Genomic DNA, 25,204 nt, shown 5'->3' on the forward strand with positions numbered 1-25,204 from the left:
ATCCGTTTACTGTCTTGTGGGTGGAGTTTCAGGAGGAAACAAATGTAAATATGTACATCTACCATCTTCACCCGGAAGTTTATCTTCTCTCTTCAAAGTTCTGATCTAAAAAAAAGTCTGTGGTCCATGTATATCACGCTATGGCCACGTGGAATTCTGTGTATCCGAAGGCAAAGCACACATTCATCCAGTATTGGCTACAGCCATTCACTCTAAGAGGAATGTGGCATCTGTAAAGTTTTTTTGCTCATCAGCTGCTGTAGTTGAATTGGAGGTATGCTGAACTACTTCCCTCTAAGATTAGTGGCAACTTGGAGACTTTTTTAAAATAAATTTATTTATTTATTTTTGGCTGTGTTGGGCCTTCGTTGCTGTGTGCAGGCTTTCTCTAGTTGCAGCGAGCTGGGCTACTCTTACTTGTGGTGCACAGGCTTCTCATTGCGGTGACTTCTCTTGTTGCAGAGCACGGGCTCTAGGCATGCGGGCTTCAGTAGTTGTGGCACGTGGGCTCAGTAGTTGTGGCTCGTGGGCTCTAGAGCACAGGCTTGGTAGCTGTGGCACATGGGCTTAGTTGCTCTGCGGCATGTGGGATTTTCCCGGACCAGGGCTCGAACCCGTGTCCCCTGCATAGGCAGGCGGATTCTTAACCATTGTGCCACCAGGGAGGCCCTAGACTTTCTGATTCTATGATGGGTACTATGATCTGAAAGTATTTGGGGGCTACATGAAGTACTTCTTTGCATACTTTGTTCAAAATCTTTTTTCTTCCATGGTGTGACTATCTCTATAATGCAACATATGCAAATGAATCATACATTTTGGTGTCAAACACTTCTTGGTTTTCACATACAGTATAGCAAAGAAGGATATCAGCTAAAGGAAGCCAGGAGCTGGGTGAATAAACCATCTGCTAAAGATTGAATTCAAAGAAGATATCGGTAACAAGTAGAATCAAATAGAAATGAATGTGATGATTTTCTTCTCCCAAAGGACAGCACGGTTGAGTGAAGGGGACTCTGAACAAAGGGAACATGTCCCCACCAGTCAAGTATGGAGCTCATGCCAATTGAAACAAGAACAGACACCACAGCAACACTAGTGAGTGAGATTTGACTGCATTAACGGGCCATTTTATTAAATGCATAGTTGGCAAGGAAAAAAAGTTCATTCAATAAGTTGGTAACACTTATCGTTAAGTTAAAGAGAGGAATTAGCTAGGGCCTTCAGACAACACACAAACTGATCTCCAGAGCTAGAATATAGCATGAATTGGTGTCTACAGAAAATTTTAAAAAGTGCCAACAGATATGACTGGTGGCCATTTTGGGACATTTCGTTTCTTTTTGAAACAAAGCTGGAAACAACGGTTTTTTAATGTAGAACTGGTTGATTCAGTGAGATATTACTGCCCACACCTAGGTTTTTCCTTTTTGTGTGAATATGATTCTGTGGACACATGCTATACCTATAAACTTCTAAATTGAAAAACAAAGTCCTCAAAATAATCAGGAGAGGGAAACTCAAACTATTAAAATCTCTTCTTGCTTTCCTTATAGATTTATTTCTTCACCCAGTAAATTAGGGGGTGCTTCCTTTTTCCATGTTTGGGTATGTTTCCATCAGATCTCGTGAAATTTTTCTTCCACGGTGAGTGAGATTTCCAACTAATTGAAGTGAATAAACACGCTTCTTTCAAAAGAATGTACCACGTTACACAGAAAACAGGACTTGAAAGGAATTGTTAAGAACCATTAGCCTCATTAATACGTTATTTTTTGGTACTGTCAAGGGCACTGAGAACTCTAGTATTTCACAGTAGAATTCTTAGCTTCTAGGTGAGCCTGCCTCCAGGCTGGAATAATTTAGTCACCTGACTTTCCTGTAACTTTTATTATTTTTGGCTTCATGAGGGCAACATTCATGCGCAAGTGGTCCTTCTCCATTCCTCAAAAGTCTTTTGTAGGACACTGATAATCTTTTTTCTTTCCCCACTTCTCTGCACGAAGTGTGCGAAAATCCCTGGTCATATCCAGGGCTCGTATACAAGTAATACATACAATTAGGATTCTGATTGTGCTGTTATTCGTTTCAAATAGTTTTGGGTTTAACATTGTTATTTCTTGGTTTAGCAAGAGATAGCTCTCCCTTAAAACTAGCTTATTAGATCTGATCATTTGGTACTGACTGTTTTTGATAATTATGGTGAGGAAAACATTGTAAATTATCCTCGAGTCAAATCCACTGTAATTGCTATGGAAGATCACTTGCATTATTTAAAACACTGAGTTTGTTATACTTAAAAAAAGATATTAGGAGTGCAAACATTTCATATACTAAAACATTAGGACACATTCATATAATGATGTTTAATGTCCATCAACACCCAACTAGAAAGAGTATGTTATTTCCAATCACTTACATTGGTCTGTTCTTGAAAACTGGAGGGTGGGGGAAGAATCAGAAAGTTTCCAGTGCCCTGTGAGTTATTTCAACCCACTTCCTGTACAATGAAAGCCTTATGACATTTCCAGAGCTGCTGTTTATTTTGGGATGTGAAGGATGTTAAAATTCTTTGTGCTTAAACCACGGCATTTATGAGTGGCATGAGACAAAGACTCACAGCAGGGCGTAAGTGGTCAGGCAATCCTTCCAGGAAGGAAAGAGGCTATTGAATTACTGGAGTCCAGAGCGGGCAAATCCACCTGGGTTGGCAAGCTTAGCAGAGGCTGCTAAGAAAGACTGACAGCCTTGTTCCCTCCAGTCTTAAACAGCAGTGTGTCTCTATCTTCTCACATAAAGGAGGGTGCTAATACACTGCTTACAAGCTTTTACTTGTAAGGGGGAATACCTGCTACACGGTTGTTCAATGAAAACACCTTGTTTCTCAACTATCTCATACTATACATTTTTGACTATTCTATCCATATGTTTCACTACAGTATTTCCCTGAACGCCCTTATCTTTACAGTGTCCCAGTGCAATAGGAACTAAGAATTACTTTCTTTTTTCTTTCTTGAGGTGTAATAATTTCAGATATACAACATAATGATTCAATATTTGTGTAGATTGTGAAATGATCACCACAGTACATCTAGTTAACATCCAACCCCATACATAGTTTTATTTTCTTTCGTACCTTTCTTTAAAAATAGAAAATAAAGGAAATCACCTACCTAAGTTCATATACTAATTTCTTAGAAACATCCCTTGCCATTCAACTGCATCAGACTCTAATAAGAGAAAATGGACCATCTTGATTAAATAATAAAATATAGTGAACTTTAAATTAGGATATAATAGCAGTAACCTAGTTCTTTATATTGCATTGTAAGGCCTTCTTTATTTTCCAATAAGGATTCCAATATATCTGATGATCAGTATGAATGTGAGATTCCTGAAAGAGAGAGAAGCTGATTCATACTTTAAAGTTACAGGGTCTCCGTTTTTCTAATACTCTATTAGAAGTCATTATATCCTCCTTAGGAAATTCTTATTCAGATTATGGTATGTACAGGTTAAGGAAAGAGATCATCTTTAAGAAAGAAACCTCTGGATGTTGATTGCTCAGTATTTACATTTTGTAAAAGATAGTAAATAGACCTACATTTACCCAAGCATTTGATTTTCAACAAAGGCACCCAAGCAATAGGAATTTAAACAAATGGTGCTGAAGTAAATGGAGAGTCATATGAAAAATAAACCTTGCCCCGAACTCACACCAAACACACAAATATTAATTAGAGGTAGACCATAGGCTTAAATAGAAAAGCTAAAACCATAAAGTTTTAGAGGAAAATATAGGAGCACATCTTCATGACTTGGGGTGAGGCAAAGGTGTCTCAAACAGCACACAAAAAGCAATGACTGTAATAGAGAAGGGGGATATACATTATATTACATATTATATCATGTACTAGACTTCATCAAAATTTAAAACTTCTGCTCATCCGAGATGACTTTAATAAGCCACACACTGAGAGTAAACACTCACTAAACATATATCTGTCAAAGGGCTGGTACGTAGACTACATAAAGAACTCCAACAGTAGAGAAATAACCCAATAAAAAACGGTCAAAAGATTTTCACAGAGACTTCACAAAAGAAATGTTTGAAGGGTAATAAGCACACAAAGGTGTGATCAACATCATTAGTCATCAGGGAAATGAAAATTAAAACCACAATGACGTATCACTGTATACTGATAACATCAAACGTCGGCAAAGAGGTAGAGCAGCTGGAATTCCCATACATTGTTGGTGGGAATGTGAAATAGCACAACGCTTTGGAAAAGAAGTCAGGTAATTTCTTACAAAAGTAAACACATACCTACTCGATAAGCCAGTAATTCGGATCCTATTTACCCATGATAACATATGTTCACAAAAAGACACGTGCAAGAATATTCATAGCACATTATTTGTAATAACTCAAAACTGGAAACAGCTCAAATGCTCATCTGTGAAAAAAATGTGTAAAGAAACTGTGATACCTCCAGATAATGAAATACTGTTCAGAGAAAGAAAGCGAGAAAGAGAGGAAGGAAGGAAGGAAGGAAGGAAGGGAGGGAGGGAGGGCGGGCTTAAACTTACAACAACACAAATGAATCTTAAAAATATACTGAATGAAAGAAGCCTTGTACAAAAGAACGCATACTATTTGACTCAATTTAGATAAAGTTCTAGAACAGACAAAACTAATCTACTGTGGAAAAAAATAAGAAAAATGGTGGGGTGGGGATTGACTGGGAAGAGGTGTGAGGGAACTTTCCTGAGAGAAGGTAGTATTCTATATCTCAATAGGGGCTTGTTTTGCTTACAAAGATGTGTGCAGTGTCAAAAGCCAGTAAATGTACACTTAAGATGTATGCATTTCATTGTATTTAAATTTTACAGCAAAAGAAAAACACCTTTTAATCTCTAGCTAATGATGTGCGTGTTGAAGTATTTAGAAGATATTGTACTGATAGCTACAATTTACTCTAACTGCTCCAAAAAAAAAAAAATATGGATTGAAGGATGGATAGAGGGAGAGAGGGAGAGAAGGGTGGGAAGAGAGAGAGAAAAAAGAGGGAGAAAAGCAAGTAAAATATTAATGGTAGCATCCAGGTAGTGGGTACAGTATATAGGTATATTAGTTGTCTTAGGCTGCCTTAACAAAATGCCAGAGACTGGGTGGCTTAAACAACCAAACGTTATTGTCTCACAGTCCTGGAGACTGGAAGTCCAAGGTCAAGTGACAGCACAGTTGGTAGGTGTCTATCAAGGACTCTCCCCTTGGGTTGCAGATGCCTTCTCAGTGTGTCCTTGCATGGCAGAGAGATTGTGCTTCCTCTTCTGATAAGGCCACTAATTCTATCGGATTAGGGCTCACCATTATGACCTCATTTAACTTTAATTACCACTGAGAAGCCCTTCCTCCAAATCCAAATGCAGGTTAGGGCTTTAACGTACAAATCTGAGGGAGGGGGAAACAATTCAATCCACAGCAGTGGGTGTTCACTGCAAAATTCTTTCAATGTTGCTATATATTTATGTATTTTCATAAGAAAATGTTGAGAAAAAAGAAGGTAGATTTTTAAAAGATTTGGTCTTCCAGTGGTCTTTAGATATACCACCTTCCTAATACTATTTTGCAGAATTGCTTTCGCTGAGACTATTTGACAATAAATAAGTGATGGGGACTTCCCTGGTGGTGCAGTGGTTAAGAATCCACCTGCCAATGCAGGGGACATGGGTTCGAGCCCTGGTCCGGGAAGATCCCACATGTTGCGGAGCAAATAAGCCCATGCACCACAACTACTGAACCTGTGTTCTAGAGCCCGCGAGCCACAACTACTGAGACCATGTGCCACAACTACTGAAGCCCGCGTGCCTAGGGCCTGTGCTCCACAATAAGAGAAGCCACCGCAATGAGAAGCCCATGCACCGCAACGAAGAGTAGCCCCCGCTCGCCGCAACTAGAGAAAGCCCGCGTGCAGCAACGAAGACCCAAGGCAGCCAAAAATAAAATAAATTTATAAAAATAAATAAGTGATGAATTTGTTCAATCCATTAAAAGGTAATTCAAGTTGACATTTTTGAGTGCCTTCCAGTAATTGTAGAGGTATAAGAAGGTGGAAGGGAAAACCCTTAGGTCAGATAAATTAAGCATTCACTACCTGCACACCCTGTGGGATGAGAAGATATGGAAGACCTAGGTCTTACCTGCAGGGGCCTTACTCTCATTGGGCAGCCCTGAAGAATGGAGCAAAGTTCAGGCCTAGAGGCGATGCAGGTGAAGGGTAAATACACAAAATGCCCAGCACAGTCTTCAAGGTCTAGCAGTGCTGGCAGCTAGCCCAGCTGGACTGGTCCCTCCACACTGGTCTTGCTCTGATTTCCTCCCACCATGGGTCCCTACACAGACTGTTGGCTCCGTCTGCAGGGCTCTCCTTGTACACCACACAGGAGCCTTCCACCTCATTCATCAAGCCCTAGCTCCAGCCCGTTTCCTCAGGAACTTTCTCCCTGACCCAGAGCACTGATTCAGTTCATAATTCTACAGTCACTGGAGGGATCCTTTGAGTACTGTGTGTTTCCTCTACTAGATTTTAAACTCCATGACAAATAAACTGTATTTCCCTTTTTAATTCCAGTCATATCCCCAGCAATTAGCAGCATCTGTTACATAGAAGGTTACACAGGAAAACACACAGAAAATGTTGGGTTTGTTTTTTTCCTCTCAATAGGAAAGGAAAAAACCCACACACTGTTATAACAATATGAATCTACTGCCAAGATAGCTTGTTATTAAATTCAAGAAAATGTTTTTTAAAGTCAAAAGAAAGAAGATATTTACAGGATCGTAGAATCTTAGGCTGGAAGGGACATTGTAGGTCAATCGGTCCACCCATGTTTCATTATATTCCTGCCAATCTTATGAACGTCTTCAGTAAATTTTTTTTTAAATAACTATTTACGTCAAACTATTGAAGATTTGAAACCAAATCAATTCTCAATTCTTCAGAAAGTGATCATTATATAAAGCATTTCGTACGACGTTGGATTCACAGTAATAACTATAATAATTATTAGTCATAGTAGCAGTATTATCAGACAACCTCTAATTCTGGGTCCTCCAGATGACCATTTTTGCTTTACGGTCGCAAAATCTTTGCCTTGCCGCCCCATTAGTGCTGTCACTGCAGTGTCTGTCACATCTGTTCTTTCTTCTCTTTTCCCACAGTCTTTAAAACAAAACTATGTTTATTTTTAAGCCATTGACTTAAAGTTCACATTGAAATGTCTTAACGCTCTTTATCCAAAAGAGGGCGCACATTTTTCATGAACTATAGTACCGTAGTTCACAAAATTTGTTTGCTCCCAGTAGCAAAATTAAAATTAAATTTCACACCTGCTGTAATTTAATGCAGAAAGGTTATTCCTGTGGCATGTGCATATGAATTGAGTCCTATTGTGTGAGTGCTAATTAAGAGCCTTTTGCTTCTTCAGAGTAGAGCCAGCCTATTGCTGAAGTAAAGAAATAAGTTGAAGCTAACGCTTTTCTATTTTGGGCAGCCAAACCAAATTAAACTGACATTTTCAAATTCAACATTAAATGGGATTAAAAAACGTTTGTTCGCAATCTTCTCATTTTAGGGTGTGTTTCCATTCTACCACTGGCTTCAAGGATGACCAGGGAAGGGCTTCCCTGGTGGTCCAGTGGTTGAGACTCTATGCTTCCACTGCAAAGGGCACGGGTTTGATCCCTGGTCAGGGAACTAAGATCCCACATGCTGTGAAGTGCGGCCAAAAAAATAAATAAAAATTTAAAAAAAGAATGTCCGTGAAGCAATATAGTTCAGACCCTGTGTGTGGGTGGTTCTTAGGTAATCATGGGGTTTCTTTGTTGTTGTTTTGGGTTTTTTGGCCATAGCTGGAATTGTTCATATTTTGAACACTTGGTATATACAGCTCTTCTTACATGCGAGAAGCAGTCTGACTGTGAACAAGGGATAATGCGATTTCCGATCTCAGCTAGTCCCTCAGGTTGGGTCTGTGGTTTGTAGACACTTTCTCAGGGGACTGATGTGCCAAACGTGCTGAAGTACTGGTGGGCTTCATAAATTCAGGTTATGGAAATGCAAGGTACTTCCCTGGCGGTCCAGCGGTTAAGACTCCACTCTTCCAATGCAGGGGATGTGGGTTTGATCCCTGGTCAGGGAACTAAGATCCCATATGATGCATGGTGTGGCCCCCCAAAAAAGGAGAGAAATAGAAGAAAAATGCAATGGTGGTAATGTACTATAGGCGTCCCTTATTTAACAGAAATCCGTTTAACCAGATTCTGTACTTAAAATGTATAAATTAAGGTACAACTTGAACTGTGCACTTCCAAACTTGAAGGTCCTATGCATATAGCAGCTTATTCTTGCTTCTGTAACTGGCTTGGATTCCAAACTCCAGCTTCTATCTCTATGATCCCGACTACCAGACCAGATAATGTGCTGGTGCATGGTTACAATGAACACTTACCCAGGGAAAACACCACCATTTTAATTGATTTCTAGCCCCTGAAAATGAAAACCAACAACAGTAGAGAATCACTGAAACTTCATTTGCTAATTGATTAGTCACTGGTGGTTTTATTACTTAGGACACAACTCTATCCTCTAGTAGCAACATACAAATAGCTAAGTGAGAGCAGGAACGGAATTCACAGTCCCTCTTTACGCACCAGTCTAAAAGGACGTTGCCAAGACCTGCATACATTTTTGATAGGGAACCAACATGGCAACAATAACCAAGCATTATTTCCAGTTTCATTTAATTACAAATCTCCGACCCATTGCCAAATTATTTCTAAGAATTCATATGTGCTCATACCTACCCTCCTTATGATCATAGAGTGCTATAATTTGAGTCATCATGCTGATTTCTGCTTGTGACCGGCCAAACGTCCCCTCATCATGCACCCCATCTGACTGCAAGGTCTGTGTGTGTATTCACCTTGAAATTCCCATGCTGTATCTTGTCCAGCTTCCGCCTATTCTGACCGTAAGATTCAATCTCATCTTCTCTAGAGCACAGCTTTACCAACATTCTCTTTTCTGGATTTTGGGGGCCCATGACTCCTCCTTTTCCTCTGCCCCTGATACAGCCAACACCCTTGTTCTGCTTTACCCCTTATGGCAACACCCAAACCCCCTTATATTTCATTTCTATAGACGACCAACAAGGCGATTTTTAAATACTCATTTAATCATGCCAAACTTTGTTACGTTTCTGAAACTTTGTATCGCTCTTCAACGATGAAAACCAGATCAATCAACCACCAAAAATGTCTGGGGACAATTATGTGAAAATGGAGGGTACAAAGGCATCGAAGACACGCGTACATCTTACAGCAATAACAGAAGGAAGGCTGAGGAGCCTGGTGATAGGACTGGATTTCCAATCTGTTTTCACATTCAGTATTTCTATTGAGACATTTGGGAATACGCAGTTTTCAATACACCTTCTCTGAAATGATCATTTTCTAGTTGGTATCTGACTTTAAAAGGTCTGCCACATTCACTGGTGTAAAGCTCACAGAGCCAAATCGATCTGTTTATAAAATGAATCTGACTTTATAAAAGTTTAAAAAATATTCAATTAGAAATGTGCAGCTGAAAGAAAGCTGTCGCATTATTTAAGAGCGTTAATTATACATAAAGGTAAATGGGGAATAAAAGCTAATTACCAGATAGTCCTATTTCTTATGGAAGTTACATTTTCTACCTTTCCAGAATATTGTCATGACAAGATTTACACATTCTTTTTTTTTTTTTTTTTGAGAAAAACTGTGGAACTAAGAAGATGCTCATTATTTTGAACTCAAATGACTATGAGTCCTTTGGTTCTTATCCAGCTTCCGAAGGATATTCTTGATCCTTTGAAAAACATTTACCATTAAGAACGGTTTACCGCTGAAATCTAGCAGGATGTATATTAAATTATAAAAGATTACTTTTAACTGCTAGTCTAAATAAGAAACACATGGCATACATGAAGCCTTTTGGGGGAAAAAAATCTAAACAAAGATTAGATGCTGGTTAGTGGCTGCAAGAAATGATATTGATTTTTAGAGTTGGCTCCCTTTTTTACCTGTAAAATATCACATCTCTAACTTAAGAGCTTGAGAGACGTTTCATGTTTGTTGGAAGCTTGCGTCTCCCCACCGACACAGACAATACGTCTACTGACCCCATGACACTTTCTTGTTTAGAACTGAAAGAGATATGTAGTGTTTTTAAAGTTTCGAGGTGTTGGTATGTAGGCTCTCTTGGACGTGTTCACAACAATGGGCAGAGGAAGTCCCCTGCAGCTGACAAGTGTGTGAGTTGGAACGCCGTGCAGGGCAGCCACAGGGCCCGGAGGCCCAGGGCCCATGCTGAGAAATCAGCAGCTGTGCATGCTAACCCTGGGTCCTCCGTCATTAACCTTCTGTGGGACCTTCTACAAATTGCTTAATTCCAGCCATGAAAATAAACATAGGCACCAATGCCCTAGAATAGACCCAAGGGAATCAGACCGTGTGCACATAAAACCGAAATCCACCCTGCCTTTCCTTCTAACGCTACTGGGGACAGGGAGTGACCAGGCTGTAGGTTACTGTTCTTTGCTTCCAGTTAAAAGAGGCAAACAGAAGCAAGTGAACATAACTAGGAGGAAGTGGGGCAGTCGGGGGTAAAGACGAACAAAACTTGAGCAAAACTTGAGAACTGAAGGGTAAATCTCTGGAGTGGTGAGAAAGATTTCTCAGCGATTCTAACTCTGCTGCTGGTTCCATATGTGTACAATGACGCCATCACACTAGCCATTATTGCTTCGTATTTGAACCTTCTTTCCAGCCCTATTTCTCTCGTTCTCTGTCTCTCCCATTCCTTCTTTGCGGTACACGGGCCTCTCACTGTTGTGGCCTCTCCCACTGAGGAGCACAGGCTCCGGACGCGTAGCTCAGTGGCCATGGCTCACAGGCCCAGCCACTCCGCGGCACGTGGCATCCTCCCGGACCGGGGCACGAACCTGCGTCCCCTGCATCGGCAGGTGGACTCTCAACCACTGCGCCACCAGGGAAGCCCACTTGCCAGGTCCTTTAAATGCCAGTCCAGTTCTATTTCCGTAAACTGCACCCAAGGGTAATGACTAAAAAAACCCAAACCCGCAAAACTTCCAATACTGCTTTGACCTTCTGGTTTTCATATGTAAAAATGGTATTCTATGTTCATTACTTTAAAACCATAGGAATTAGGGGCAGGAGGAAGATTTGATGCCATTTAAACTCCACTGTTTCATGTATGTAAGGATTATTTGATTTAGAATCTGAATGTATATACTTCAAAAGGCAATGTAATTCTGAACTGTGGTCACAAATGTGGTTCATCTTTGGCCCTTCTAGCCAGAAATAATCATGCCCTAGAAATATGTATGCGACATTCAGTAAATGATCAAAAAAGTTATAGCAAAGTCAGAGTCATGGTCATAACCATCATAAAAAAAAGTCATAATCAGTAAAGCCCCACGTTTGTCCAGTGATTAGGTAAAGCAAACACTAGGCTATATGGGGGTCTAAAATCCACCCTTTTGAGAAATCTTGTGCCCTGAGACTGAGTCAGCTAGAGCTTTCCATGCGGTGAGGAAAGAAGAACAGTATCATTTTTAAATAGGTAAGACTGTGGAGATGCACACTACTTAGAGCCAAGCTGGGCTTTTCCCTAAACCAGTGAAAACAAGCATCTTGAACGTCAAAATTAATTTGCTGTTAGGAAAAAGGATAAAAGAAACTTAAGATCCTAATCTGTGAGTTAAGTTACCATGTATCTATTCCTGGCAGATGATAGGTAATCGACTCTGCTTACAAACAGAGCAAAACAAACAAATGAAAAAAACACACTGCGTTTCCATATGGTGTGATTCCTAACGATCTGTAGAAAAATTCTTTAGTGATAAGTATATTATTTATATATATATGTATATATAATAGGTTTTTAAAAACAAAAAACAATTATCTGATGATTAATTTGATCATTTGAAGTATAAAATAAAGCCCTATTTTTGTTGCAAGATTGTAATTTGAAAGGACATGATTTTTCATCATTTAAAAACATAACTTACTTGGGCTTCCCTGGTGGCGCAGTGGTTGAGAGTCCGCTTGCTGATGCAGGGGACACGGGTTTGTGCCCCGGTCTGGGAAGATCCCACATGCCGCGGAGCGGCTGGGCCCGTGAGCCATGGCTGCTGAGCCTGTGCGTCCGGAGACTGTGCTCCGCAATGGGAGAGACCACAACAGTGAGAGGCCCGCGTACTGCAAAAAAATAAAATAAAATAAAAACATAACTTACTTGAAAGAGCAAATAAAAATTAAACATTGACAATTTTTCAGAGTTTATGCTTAACATTCCATCCAATATTTTAAGCCATTTATCCTTTTTGACTAATTAAATTCAACAACTATTTATCAAATACCCATAATACATCCAGTTTTATAACATCCATGCTTTAATTTATTTGATCCTTCCAATTGCATCTGAAAATTAGTATAAAATAATGGAATTTTATTATCTCCTTTTCTCCTCTATAGTATATAAACTCTCGAAACTAACTAACACAATTATCATTCAGTTTGCTTAAACAAATTACACTGGATGCTTTATTTACCATGTCAAAAAATCACAATATAATCTTTCATGTAGTGTTTCTTTTTTTTTCTTTTCTTTTTTTTTTTTTTTGCAGTGCGCGGGCCTCTCACTGTTGTGGCCTCTCCCATTGCAGAGCACAGGCTCCAGACGCGCAGGCTCAGCGGCCATGGCTCACGGGCCCAGCCGCTCCACGGCATGTGGGATCTTCCCGGACTGGGGCATGAACCCGCGTCCCCTGCATCGGCAGGCGGACTCTCAACCACTGCGCCACCAGGGAAACCCTTATGTAGTGTTTTTGATGGGAAAACAAAACATCGCTTAATTCTATAGGATTACATATATGGGTGAATTATATGTGGGGAAGTAGTCATCTTAGGGCATATTTGTTTGTCAGAAAGATTTATGTCCGAAATCCTAGAGGCGTGGCAGTTATAATAATTGTAGGCAAAACATGACATCAACTTTGTTCTTTACATCTTTTTACTCACTCTTCACAAAGCCAAATCAAACAGAAACAGCTATTGCTTTGAACCACAGAAAGAGGTGTGTCTATTATCTGTCTACCTTATTATCAGCATACAATTCCATTGTTATTTCCCTTTTTTTCATGTTACTATTCAAAAGCCATTTGTAGAGATGACTCTGCATTAACCTGAAACAAACGAAAAACCCTCCTAGTAACATACTTGTTAAATATTTTATGGGCACTAATATATCACTGAGGAGAACCTGTATGAAATACAATAGTTTTCAACTTTTAAGTATTCAAACCTTGATTATAATTCAGATTTTTCTTCAACTTGGATCATTTTTTGAATTCACACGTTTGAAGAACACACACAACATATTATTCCAATTGATACAATATTCCAATATACATTCTACAGTTTAATATACATTAAGAAGTCATTTATGGACTCCAGTCTCCTCATCTGTAAGATGTTGAATTAAATAATTTTCAAAGTACTTTCTAACTCCCATTTTCTAGAACTGTAAAATATGTGTACCATATTGTTTTTAAATGACATCAAACTAAGACTTAGACAGTTGGCCCTCGGGATCTGTGGGTTGCACATCCACGGATATGGAGGGCAGACTACTAGACTTGAGCGATTGCAGATTTGGAATCTGCGGTCCTGGAACCAATTTGTATTTTACTACAAAGCCAAATAGACATAAATGTAGATGGAAAAGCTCCATGTGAACTATTTTTATAGAATTCTATTTCATATAGAGTTTAACCACATGAGAGCACAGTGGCTGCTTATGGTGTGGGACTCGAGGCCCACACTCTGCTCTCCCAGCTGCGTGCCCTGGTGTGGGATTGCAGCCACACAGGGGAAAGGGAACATTTTTGAATTCACACAAAGGCACCTTACAGGCCAACAGGAAGCTCTAAAATGTGGTTATTTCTCTCATCTTAAAAAATACAGAATTTAAAAAGAGAACAGCCTTTCATGATCCCACTTTCCTTCCAGTCCCTGCGCCATTTCTCTCCTCTCTTTAAAGAGCTGCTTCCTCTTCCCGGCTGCATTTCTCCCTCCCACCGTCCACTGATCCTACTCCCATCTGGTTTTTGCCCCACATTCTCCACAAATCAGCTCCGATCAAGGACCTCCGGGACCTCCGTGGTCTTTCTTCTTCAGTCTTCCGTGGCTTCATCCTCAGCATTGCCTGACATCACTCCGTTTCTTCCTCTTTAAACAGCTTCTTCACATGCCTTCCAGAACCGTCTCTCCTGTTTTCTCTCTGACCTAGGTGGCTGTACCATCTCAGTCTTTGTTGGTTCTTCCCTGCCTCCTAGACTCTTTCTTTTCTGTCTACACTCCTGCCAGAGAGGATTTGGCTAGTTCCATGGTTTAAATACCACCTAACCACAGGAGACTCCAAAGTGTACATTTTAAGATTGAACCTTTGCCCTGAACTTGTAGATTCATTTGTCTTCTTGGCTTCTCCCCCTGGATGTCTACTGGGCACCCCAAACTCAACGTGTCTAAAACTGAATGAACTCTTGATATTAACCCCAAACCTGCTCATCTAGAGCTTTCCCCATCTCAGGAAACTACTCTAGCCTTCCAATGGCTGAGGTCAAACCCCTGGTGTCTTCCTTGACTTCTCTTTTTCATTCATACATCTCAGCCGGTCATCGGCAAAATCTTGTCAACTCTACCCTCCAAATAGATCCAAAAGACAAAAGTTGACGTTTCCTACCACCCCATGTCCAGTCTGGTCAAAGCCGCCATCATCACTCAGCTGGACTATTAAACTCACCTCCCAACAGGTGTCCTTGCTTCTGCACTGACTTGCCTCCAGGCTCTTCTCAGAGAGATCCTAAAACCCAAGTCTGATATCCCCTCTCTTCACAAAACCTGCCAATGTCATCCCGTCACGCTCAGTGTAAAAGCCAGAGTTGTGATGAGGACTTACAGGGCTGTCCACGAGCTGCCCAGATTTACATGCACCCCTGCCCCCCCACACAAGCAGACACACACACTCAGACACGCACAGTCACATGGACACACACACGTGGACACACGCAGACACCCTGTTACCTCTGTCCTCATCTCCCACTACCCTCCCCTTCATTCCCTCTGCTGCAGCCACTCCAGCCTCCCCAGTGTTGGTCAGGTCAGATGCGCTCGCTATCCAGAAATGCTCTGCCTGAAACTATACACATGGCTCACTCCCTCATTTCTGTCCGGTCTTTACCCAAAAGTCGTCTTCTCAGGGAGAGCTTCTCTGGCCACCTAACCAAAATGTAACCCACCTACCCATGCCACACGCTTTGCATAACATCCCCCTTCCCTGCGGGCTTATGCTTTCTCTTTAGCATATAGCATCTGCTATACTAAATCTTTTTTGTACCTTGTACTTCTTTCCTTCAGTAGAATGTCAGACGTGTTAGGGCAGAGATTTTGTGTGTTTTGTTCACCGTGTCTACATTGTGTGGGATGATGCCTGGAGGATAACAGGCACTCAATAAATGCATTATGATTTGTTTCAACGAGTGAATAATGCTGTTTTCGAGACAGGAGCAAAACCTGGGTGAACTCTACGGGCTGTTTAATCTTCTCACGGCAGTGAATCCCAACCTCTTACACTGGCTCCTCCAATCTCTTCCAACCCCTAGAAGCCAAAACAACTTCCTGGCTGTCACTTTTTTAGGCCACTATTCCCATAACTGGTCATTCATCCCAGGCTTCAGTGATGTTCAGCGTCTCTGATCACCTCTGTTTTCTCAGTCATTTCCTTAAAGTCACCTCCAGCAAGTTCCCTGGCAGCCGGGGTTGCCTTCAAGGATATGGTAGAGGAAATGGAAGGCAAGAATCAGTGGGCAAGAAAACTTGCATTTTTGGCACACCTAGCAATTAAAACACACTATTTGGTGATGAGGAGATTGTGGTTACAAGTTTCTTTCCCAACACCTGGACAATTTAACTCAAAACGAAAAAAGCAAAGAAGTTGGTCATGCTGACATGACCCAAATGCCTAATTCAGTCATTGTGTTCTACCTTTTCCTCATCAACCCAAACACACAAGAACAGCACTAATATTACTCTTTAGATGCATTAAATCTCCAGTGCTCAGATATATGTCTATATATGGAGATGGCTAAAGTGACCCGATGAAGCAGGAGCTGGTCAGTGGTCCCGCCTCCCCACTCATTCCACACAGACATACAAGCTTATATTAAAAATCCCTTTGCCATCTACCCTTATCACCTTCACTTCCAATCAATGTTTTACAGAGAAAACATCTTCCTTTGTTATTACGTGTCACTCTTGTCTCCCTTCTACCTTCATCTCTTAGCCTCTATTCCTTTAGCCCTTTGTGTACGTGATACACACACACTCACAAACACATGTACACACATACATACCTGCTTCTCTGACACCTCAGTGCAATATGCCAAATTTCTCTCTTACCACACCCCTATTTTTCTCTTATAATCAGGTAAGAGGAGGCTGAGGAGAGCAATAAATAGTAATGGACCAAAAAATATTCAGATAATGACTTATCTTTTAACTTTGGTTACAGTAATGTCTGCAAATTTATAGTGTTTCTATGTTTAATCTTTAAAAACATGTCTTCGAATGTCTTCAAAACTTGGATGACTTATCATTTAAATAGAAGAACATGAACTTTGGAGATAGATACACTTGGGTTTTACAGTAATGTATCAATTATGTAGTTAGAGAAAATAAGTTTGGGGAGAATATGAGAAAACTAGAACCATCCTGCACTGCTGTGAGCATGCCATGGGGTACAGCCATTCCAGAAACAACATGGCAATACCTAGTGGGGAAAAACAAACTTGCATTTTAACATCTGAATTGGGGCACACCTTTTGTAGGCTAATATGGGTCAAAACTTCAATCAGAAAACAAATGTAAGAAGCGTAGGTCATGCACAGTAAACAACACACACCACAGAACTCCCCCAATTCAGGCTAGCAAGGTAGAAGGATGGGTGCTCATTAAAGCATTCATATTGGAGTCAGCTGTGTTAGCTCTGACTGGCTGAGAGCCCGGTACAGGACCTAAAGCATGAGAAGACAGGAGTACTCTAATGACCTGTTTGTTTTGTGTGTGTGTGTGCCTACACACATATTTATACACACATATCTATATACATACATATGCACACACATATATACAGTTTAAGAAAAATATTCTAGATACAAACTGTGATATAATGAATTAGCATTGCTCAGGACATTGTTAAATAGCATATTAATGAACTTCAATTCACCTATTACAAGATATAGTCACAAAATGAAATTAAATGAGGACATTAGGTACCCTGTTCAAATGTTTCTGATTATAAAAGCCATTCTCCTAAAAAACAAAGATAGGGCTTCCCTAGTGGTGCAGTGGTTGAGAGTCCGCCTGCCGATGCAGGGGACACAGGTTTGTGCCCCGCTCCGGGAAGATCCCACACGCCGCGGAGCGGCTGGGCCCATGAGCCATGGCCGCTGAGCCTGCGCGTCCGGAGCGTGTGCTCCGCAACTGGAGAGGACCCAGCAGTGAGAGGCCCGCGTACCGCAAAAACAAACAAAAAACAAACTCCTTCATTTTTCAAATGAGGAAGGTGCAACTCAGAGCAATTAAATGACTTGCCTAAACCACATAGGTTTACTTCCTGCCCAGCCTGGGTGGGTAGGTTGAATTAATACCCATAAGATGCTTATTGGTCAGCAAAATACAACCAACCCATCTGCAAGCCCTAGAAAGTTCCAGCATCCCAGAGTGAGAGTCTTTCCAGGCTGGAGGAGTATTCACCAAGACAGCTGTGAGCTGATGGGGCCCCAAACTTACCTCTCCAGGTGCTCGAGAAATCTAGACAGTCCTAACACATCTCAGAATGTCACCAAGTGCAAGTTCATGCGCCCAATGCACAGTGAGGCCGAACAATGTGGAAAAGTCGGAGTTTGAAGCAGAGAAAGTTTTATTGCAGGGCCATGCAAAGAGACTGAGGGCTTACACCCAAAAAACCCCCCCAAACCTTCGGAAGGGTTTCAGCAAAGCATTTTGAAAGGCCTGGTTGGGGGTGGAGTCACAGGGTACGTGATCACCTCGTGCACAATTCTCTGATTGGTTGATGATGAGGTAACAGAGTGGCTAACTTTATCAATCCTTAGGCACCAGTAGGTCTGCGGGCTCATGATCATCAAGGAGTTAATTTATTCCATTTGGTGGTGGTTTTGAGCATCTGAAAAACTCAGGAAAGATGCATGAGATACTATTATCTGGGTACTTTAGAGAGGAGCGACAGCAGAGGCTCTGGGGGAGGGGGTCCTGCTCGGTCACAAGAATTGGGAATGAGTGTGTTTCAAATGAATGTATGAAAGACAAGTTCATAAGATATATATGGCATCTTCTGATGCAGTACAGCCTCAAAGGGTACCAGATGTCAAAATAAGACAGTTTATTTCCTTATAATTTGCAAAAAAATTTTATAAATATATACACACATATGTGATCGATGATGCAATGATAAGCATGAGTATCCATTCCCGTAACTACTCCTCCTACGCTGCAGCTTTCATGCTAAGTAGTTACAAGTATCATAGAATTAGTGTAGAGCTTTAAGATAAACGAAGAGTGTTAGAGAAAATGAAGGAACAAGAATACAGATATGCTATTTTCCTATCTTAGTATCGGTGTTAATGTCTTCTTTAACGATATTTGGCTCCTGAGAAGTTGTTTTTTTAGTTAATACCGTGTTTATCAGGACTTTAGTTTCTTCCCACCTCATCGTCAGCATGCCACCTCACTGGAATCTAGGAAGGAGCTAATGTATACTGAAACCAAATTTGATGCTTAGAAAATCCTTGAGCTGTTGAAAGGCACACCTGTGTGGTTTGGCAGGTGAGTTGAATCTCAAAGAATTTGTGCAAATCTCTGGTTTAGTCGGCTAAACTGGTTTCACTCCTGAACAACCCTGGGGTGAGGGAATAACCATAACAATGCCAAAGAAATAACTTCCAATGCTAAATCTCAGTGGTTTAGGTCTCAAAAGTGCAAAGGCTCAGAATATATTTCAGGACAGTAAATGTCTTCATGTCAAATTTATTATAGATACATTAGTACTTTTCATATTGGAAAAAAACTACAGTTTTTTGTAAAGGCCAAGTCATTGTTAATTAAGAGGTTACTTTGAATAATTTGGAGAAGTAACTTTCTAACTGTATTCACTTTTATATTTAAATTAAGAATGGTTTTTTATGAATAGTTAAATAAAAATTTCAGTGAGCTGAATCCTAAAGAAAATAAAGAAGTATTTATCAGTTGAAAGGTACTCTGTAAATGGGTTTGCAGATCAACTGCAAAGGTTACTTGGGACTCTAGAATCTTAAAGTGAAACAGGTCATTTATACATCTTTTTAAAAAATCTATTCGGTCTATTTTCCTTTTCTGGACATTCTTATGTTGGATTATGTGGTTTCTTCTGACTAAACTAGTTTTGAAAAGCTTAAGATGTAAGACATTCTAAAGTAAATGCTTGATTCCTTACATAATATTGTTTAGGTATTAAAGAAAGTTAACATTTTTCATCCTTTGGTCAGGCACTTGTGGGTTCTAAATGTAACTCTCTGCAGTTAATATGCAGTACATGCCAGGGAAGAGAAGTTTGGGGCTGTCAAACCTCACGGAACAGACAGAGAATAAAAGAAAATTAATCAAGTCCACAGGCATGACGACCCTAGTCTGTTTCAGCTGGCAAAAGAACTAATAGTGCTGCCACCCAGGTCATAATTTATGGGTTGTTTGTGGTATTTTCAACCCTTTTAAGTTGAAGCTGTGTGTTACCATCTCTACAGTAAAAGAATATTTCTTTTCTCAAAGTTTTCAACCAACAGATGAATATTCTTTTTCTCTATGACACACACCATCTGGTTTGCTTAATTGACTGTTCATACACATATACATGCGTCTCAACTGATCAGTGCTGTGGTTTCCAACCTGGCTGTACCTTAGAAGCTTTGGAAAAATCACTACCAGAGCCACCTCCAGAGATCCTGGCTTAAACGGTCTGGTGATGCAGCAGAGAGAGGGTCTTTCTTGGAGGTTCAAGTTAGAATTCAAAATTTGTTTCCTCTGGAAGCTATGTTGCAACGGTGGGTTTGTGTATATTTTAAATACAATAGGTAAAACTACATTATCTGTTAAATTTGGGGGAAATGGTCTGAAACACGAATCAGTCTTCACAGTTCTTTTTTGTGAAACAATGTACCTTTGGTTCCAAACAATGGAATTTACAACCAATCTGTTGATAAATTAGGAGCTGTGTGAGTCTTCAAGGTCACAACACTAGACTTTTTTGTGTCAAAAGTAAGTCAGGGTTTTGTCTTGCAAAAAAATGAATCAACAATTTTAGTGAGAAACTACCATGAGGAAGACACAAGCAAACAAAGACACTCAAACAAGACCAGGAAATAAAGTATAAAACCAACATTTGTGCAAATTTTAACTTTAGGAAACTCCATAGGAATGTCCTGGTTCATGACTTCTTGTGTTGTCTAAATAGTAAATTGGATTAGAAATAAGCATATCGTTCAGAAAGAAATATGGCACAGAAATAATAGTGGAAATATGCTGGAGGACAAGAAACCAAGATAATAAAAGCACTTTAAAAAGGCAAATCATACAAAAGAATAGAGGACACTTGTTGTCAATACTCAAAGGTGACTGACTTGAATAGAAGGGAAGATGAGAAGGATGAGGTTAGGTAGGTGCTTCCCAAACTAGTGTTAAGCTTGACCCCCCCCCACCATGAACCCAACATGACACAACAGGACAAACTGGGACCAAGAGGATCACAGTAGTGGAACTATGTCTGCATCCCACTAAGCAAACGGGTCTTCACCCGTATTCCCATTCACACAAGCCGTGAGATGGCCATGCACACACAAACACACTTCCCAAGAGCTGCTGCGTGGTCCCAAAGTAGGACTTACCCTGTGTCGTCTCAGTGCAAATCATGGTAGTGGATGGATGTTAAAGACAGCCAGATTTGGGCTGAATAGAAACAAAAACTTGCTAAAAGGCTGTCAGTACAAAACAGAACCAGAACACACACCTTGCCATGCACTGAATCTTAAGTCCAGAAGGTGAGAGCATGAACTGAATATTATCTCTAGAAACAGGATGATTGACCTCCTAGAGTAATGGAAATAAAAATAAACAAATGGGACCTAATGAAACTTAAAAGCTTTTGCAAAGCAAAGGAAACTACAAACAAGACGAAAAGACAACCCTCAGAATGGGAAGAAATATTTGCAAACGAATCAATGGACAAAGGATTAATCTCCAAAATATATAAACAGCTCATGCAGCTCAATATTAAAAAAACAAACAACCCAATCAAAAAGTGGGTTGAAGACCTAAATAGACGTTTCTCCGAAGAAGACACACAGATGGTCAAGAAGCACATGAAAAGCTGCTCAATGTCACTAATTATTAGAGAAATGCAAATCAAAACTACAATGAAGTATCACCTCACACCAGTTAGAATGGACATCATCAGAAAATCTACCAACAACAAATGCTGGAGAGGGTGTGGAGAAAAGGGAACCCTCTTGCACTGTTGGTGGGAATGTCAATTGATACAGCCACTATAGAGAACAGCATGGAGGTTCCTTAAAAAACTAAAAATAGAATTACGATATGACCCAGCAATCCTACTACCATAATTCAAAAAGGCACATTCACCCCAATGTTCATTGCAGCACTATTTATAATAGCCAGGTCATGGAAGCAACCTAAATGCCCTTCAACAGACAAATGGATAAAGAAGATGTGGTACATATATACAATGGAATATTACTCTGCCATAAAAAGGAACGAAATTGGGTCATTTGTAGAGACGTGGTTGGATCTAGAGACTGTCATACAGAGTGAAGTAAGTCAGAAAGAGAAAAACAAATATCATATATTAACGCATATATGTGGAACCTAGAAAAATGGTACAGATGAACTGGTTTGCAGGGCAGAAATAGAGACACAGATGTAGAGAACAAACGTATGGACACCAAGGGGGGAAAGTGGTGGGGGGTGGGGGGCGGGTGGTGGTGGTGGGTTGAATTGGGAGGTTGGGATTGACATGTATACACAAATATGTATAAAATAGATAACTAATAAGAACCTGCTGTATAAAAAATAAAATAAAATTCAGAAGTTCAAAAAGAAATAGAATGATTTGTTGAGTGTGGAGTATAACCATACAATCTCCAATGGTCCTCCCAAATCTATTTTGGTGTTTCTGTAATTCAACCTCCTTTCTTCTTCACAGATGTTGAATCACCTCTAATTTCATTCTGTACCAATTTTGTTTTGTTTTGTTTTGTTTTGTTTAAGTGACAAAGGGGAATTGAGAAACTCTTCACAATGAACCAAAGTGTCCCTGCAGTTTGGGGGTTAGCAACTAGCGTTATTATAGCAGATCTGATTTAGAGGTTTTAGACCTTGGTTACTTTGGGGAAGAAGTAAATCCTGAAAGTTAATACCACGAACTGCAAGACCTTTAAACGGACAAATAATAAACCCATAATAAAGTCAGTCTTTTTTCTCTCATTTATGCTCAACTGTGTGAACTCTGGAGCCAAAAGTACACCCTGATCTTTAAGTTTGCTTTGAAACAGCAATGAAGGAATGAGCTTATCCCTCAATTAGGTGCAAAAGGTGGAGGTGGTAAAAAAAGAGTTAAACAAGATACAGAGCAGCTGTGACAGCCCATCGGCTCATAGAAGAGACTCAGAACTGGCAGCTGGAAGGGACCCACAGGAGAAACGTCTTAAATGCACGTCCTACGTGTAGTACGTTGGTATCAGCAGGCCAGCATTGTGGCTGGAACAGTCACGACCAGGACTGTAAAGAAGGCCCCGACGCAGCCTGTGCTCTCCATGGGCTGCTGTTCTGAATGTCGGTTTGTGCCACGCACCTCTTGACAGTGACCTTCCGCATACCGCCGGGTCAAAAGGAACTGCAGAATTTTAGCGCAAGGCCGACTTCGAGCCCAGAACCGTAGTGATCCCTCCTTGACAAGCCGAACTGGGTCACTCAAAAGAGCGTGGCACTACACCTGTAGAGTTCAGCGGGCCAAGGGCTGCGTTAGCAGTTGGTGTCCTTTCCGGGCACACAAAAGGCTTTTTCTGCTCTGCTTTTACAAGGTATCCTAGAAGCCAAGCTATTGCCAATGGGTAGGGCTGGGGAGGGGAGGGGAGGGGAGGGGAGAGGGCCCGAACCCAGCAAGTTGTCCACGTCCGGCTGCCAGTCTGTCCAACAGGAGAGCCGATCTCGGCTGTGCCTCGGCCCCGGGGATGGGGGCGCGGGGAGGAGGGGGGGCCACAGGGACGCGCAGGCGTGCGTTCCTCCAGACCGCGGGCGCCGGGCCAGCTGGCTCGAGAGAACCCAGGTGGCGACCGTAAAAGCTCCCCGCGAGCCTTCTCTGCCCCAGAGGGCGCGTCCCGGGGTCCGCGCGCGCGCCCCCTAGCGCCGGGCCTGCAGGGGGCGGGGCGGGACGGGGTGGGCGGGGGCGGAGGGGGCGGAGCCGCGCGGCTGGGCTAGCGGGGGTCGCGGCGCCGAGCAGGTGCGCGAGAGCGAGCGCTGCTACAGCGGGCGGCATGGCGAGCACGGCGTCGGAGATCATTGCCTTCATGGTTTCCATCTCCGGCTGGGTGCTGGTGTCCTCCACGCTGCCCACCGACTACTGGAAGGTGTCCACCATCGACGGCACGGTCATCACCACCGCCACCTATTGGGCCAACCTTTGGAAGATGTGCGTTACCGACTCCACGGGCGTCTCCAACTGCAAGGACTTCCCCTCCATGCTGGCTCTAGACGGTCTGCATCCCGTCGCCCCCCGCCCCTGCCCCTCGCTCCTCCACGGCCTGCCGGCGGGGCTCCCGCTGACCCAACGACCCCCGGCGGGACCCCCGGGCCGGACTCCTCCAAAACCCGGCCCCGCTGTCCCCCTCAGTGCCTGAAGGAGCCGGGGAGAGTCCCCGGTGCCCGTGGCCCGCCTTCCCCGGACGTCTGTCCCGCGGGGGGCGCCTGACCGAGCCCAGAACCCCGGGGCGGGAGAGAGGGGCACGCAGACAGGCCTGGGTGGGGTAGGTGACTCTCAGGCGACGGGGATGGAGGGAAGCAGCTATGTTGTCTCGAGAGTTGAGGACAGGGCAGTGGGACTCCCCTCTCTTGGGGACTGTTAGGACACGGAGTCACGAGAGGGGGCTTGTCTTCTCCAGCCAGCACTACCTAGAAGGGCTGGATTCTGATTAAAATGGACTTGTCAGAGTGAAATCTGCTTGCTCTGAACTCCCTTTAGCCATTTCGTTAGTTCTTTTAAAAGTGTGTGTGGGGGGAAAGGAAACGTTGCAGGAGCACCCGCTCCAAACCCCCCCGGCCCGCATCTACAAATGAGTCTGCTGGGCTTTAACTCTGCCTCTAAACGTTAGGAACGTAAGTAGCCCTAGCCTGTGCCGCAGAAAGTAGAGAATTCTGGCCAGCAGGAATCTTGTGCGGGAGACTGACAAGTTCTGTGTCGCGCCTCCCAAGCCCGTTCTCAGCGTCTCCCTCAGCGTTGTTCTTTAGTAAATTGTTTTCTACGTAGTTCTTGCTAGCGACGCTCTATACTGTATTGTATTAGAACAACAGGTATTCACAAAGAAAACTGGCTCTTTTTAGTCTCAACAGGTGTTCACGAAGAAAACTGGCTCTTTTTAGTTTCAGACTGGCTCTTTTTAGTTGACAGTGGATGTCAACCCGGTCACGCTGATTGCTCAAGTCCTAGGCTCCTTTCTTCCAGGATTTTACAGCACGTGACTAGATGGATCCCGACAGAAACTTGAGAGTCATTTACGTTAGTTCTCGATTTGAGGTGTTTTCTTTTTCTTTTATTACTGCTCTGCAAGCTTTTATTTGCATAACTGAGTAAATAAAGGACAAGATTTAATCCCCCTAAGACGGTGCTTGCCACGAAAAGCAAACTGCTGCTCGATGGAGGTATTTGATGGAAACTCTGTATAAGGGAATACGTGTCTG

At 41.9% G+C, this 25,204-nt stretch overlaps 1 protein-coding gene across 3 annotated transcripts in view; it reads left to right on the forward strand.

Moving 5' to 3' along the window:
* Nucleotides 1-25,204, forward strand: part of CLDN10 (claudin 10) — a 99,824-nt gene that overhangs the window by 53,832 nt on the left and 20,788 nt on the right. For 2 of the 3 annotated variants that reach the window (XM_030856623.3, XM_060288044.2), the window contains exon 1: nucleotides 23,766-24,004. The exons of the other annotated variant lie outside the window; for it this stretch is intronic. In XM_030856623.3, coding sequence (XP_030712483.1) covers nucleotides 23,785-24,004 — 220 coding nt within the window. In that variant the 5' untranslated portion in view covers nucleotides 23,766-23,784. Of the gene's footprint in view, nucleotides 1-23,765; nucleotides 24,005-25,204 lie in introns of those variants that run through there. 3 annotated transcript variants of the gene reach the window in all.

The sequence above is a fragment of the Globicephala melas genome, chromosome 18 (genome assembly GCF_963455315.2).
Source record: "Globicephala melas chromosome 18, mGloMel1.2, whole genome shotgun sequence".
NCBI classification, from domain to species: Eukaryota; Metazoa; Chordata; class Mammalia; order Artiodactyla; family Delphinidae; genus Globicephala; species Globicephala melas.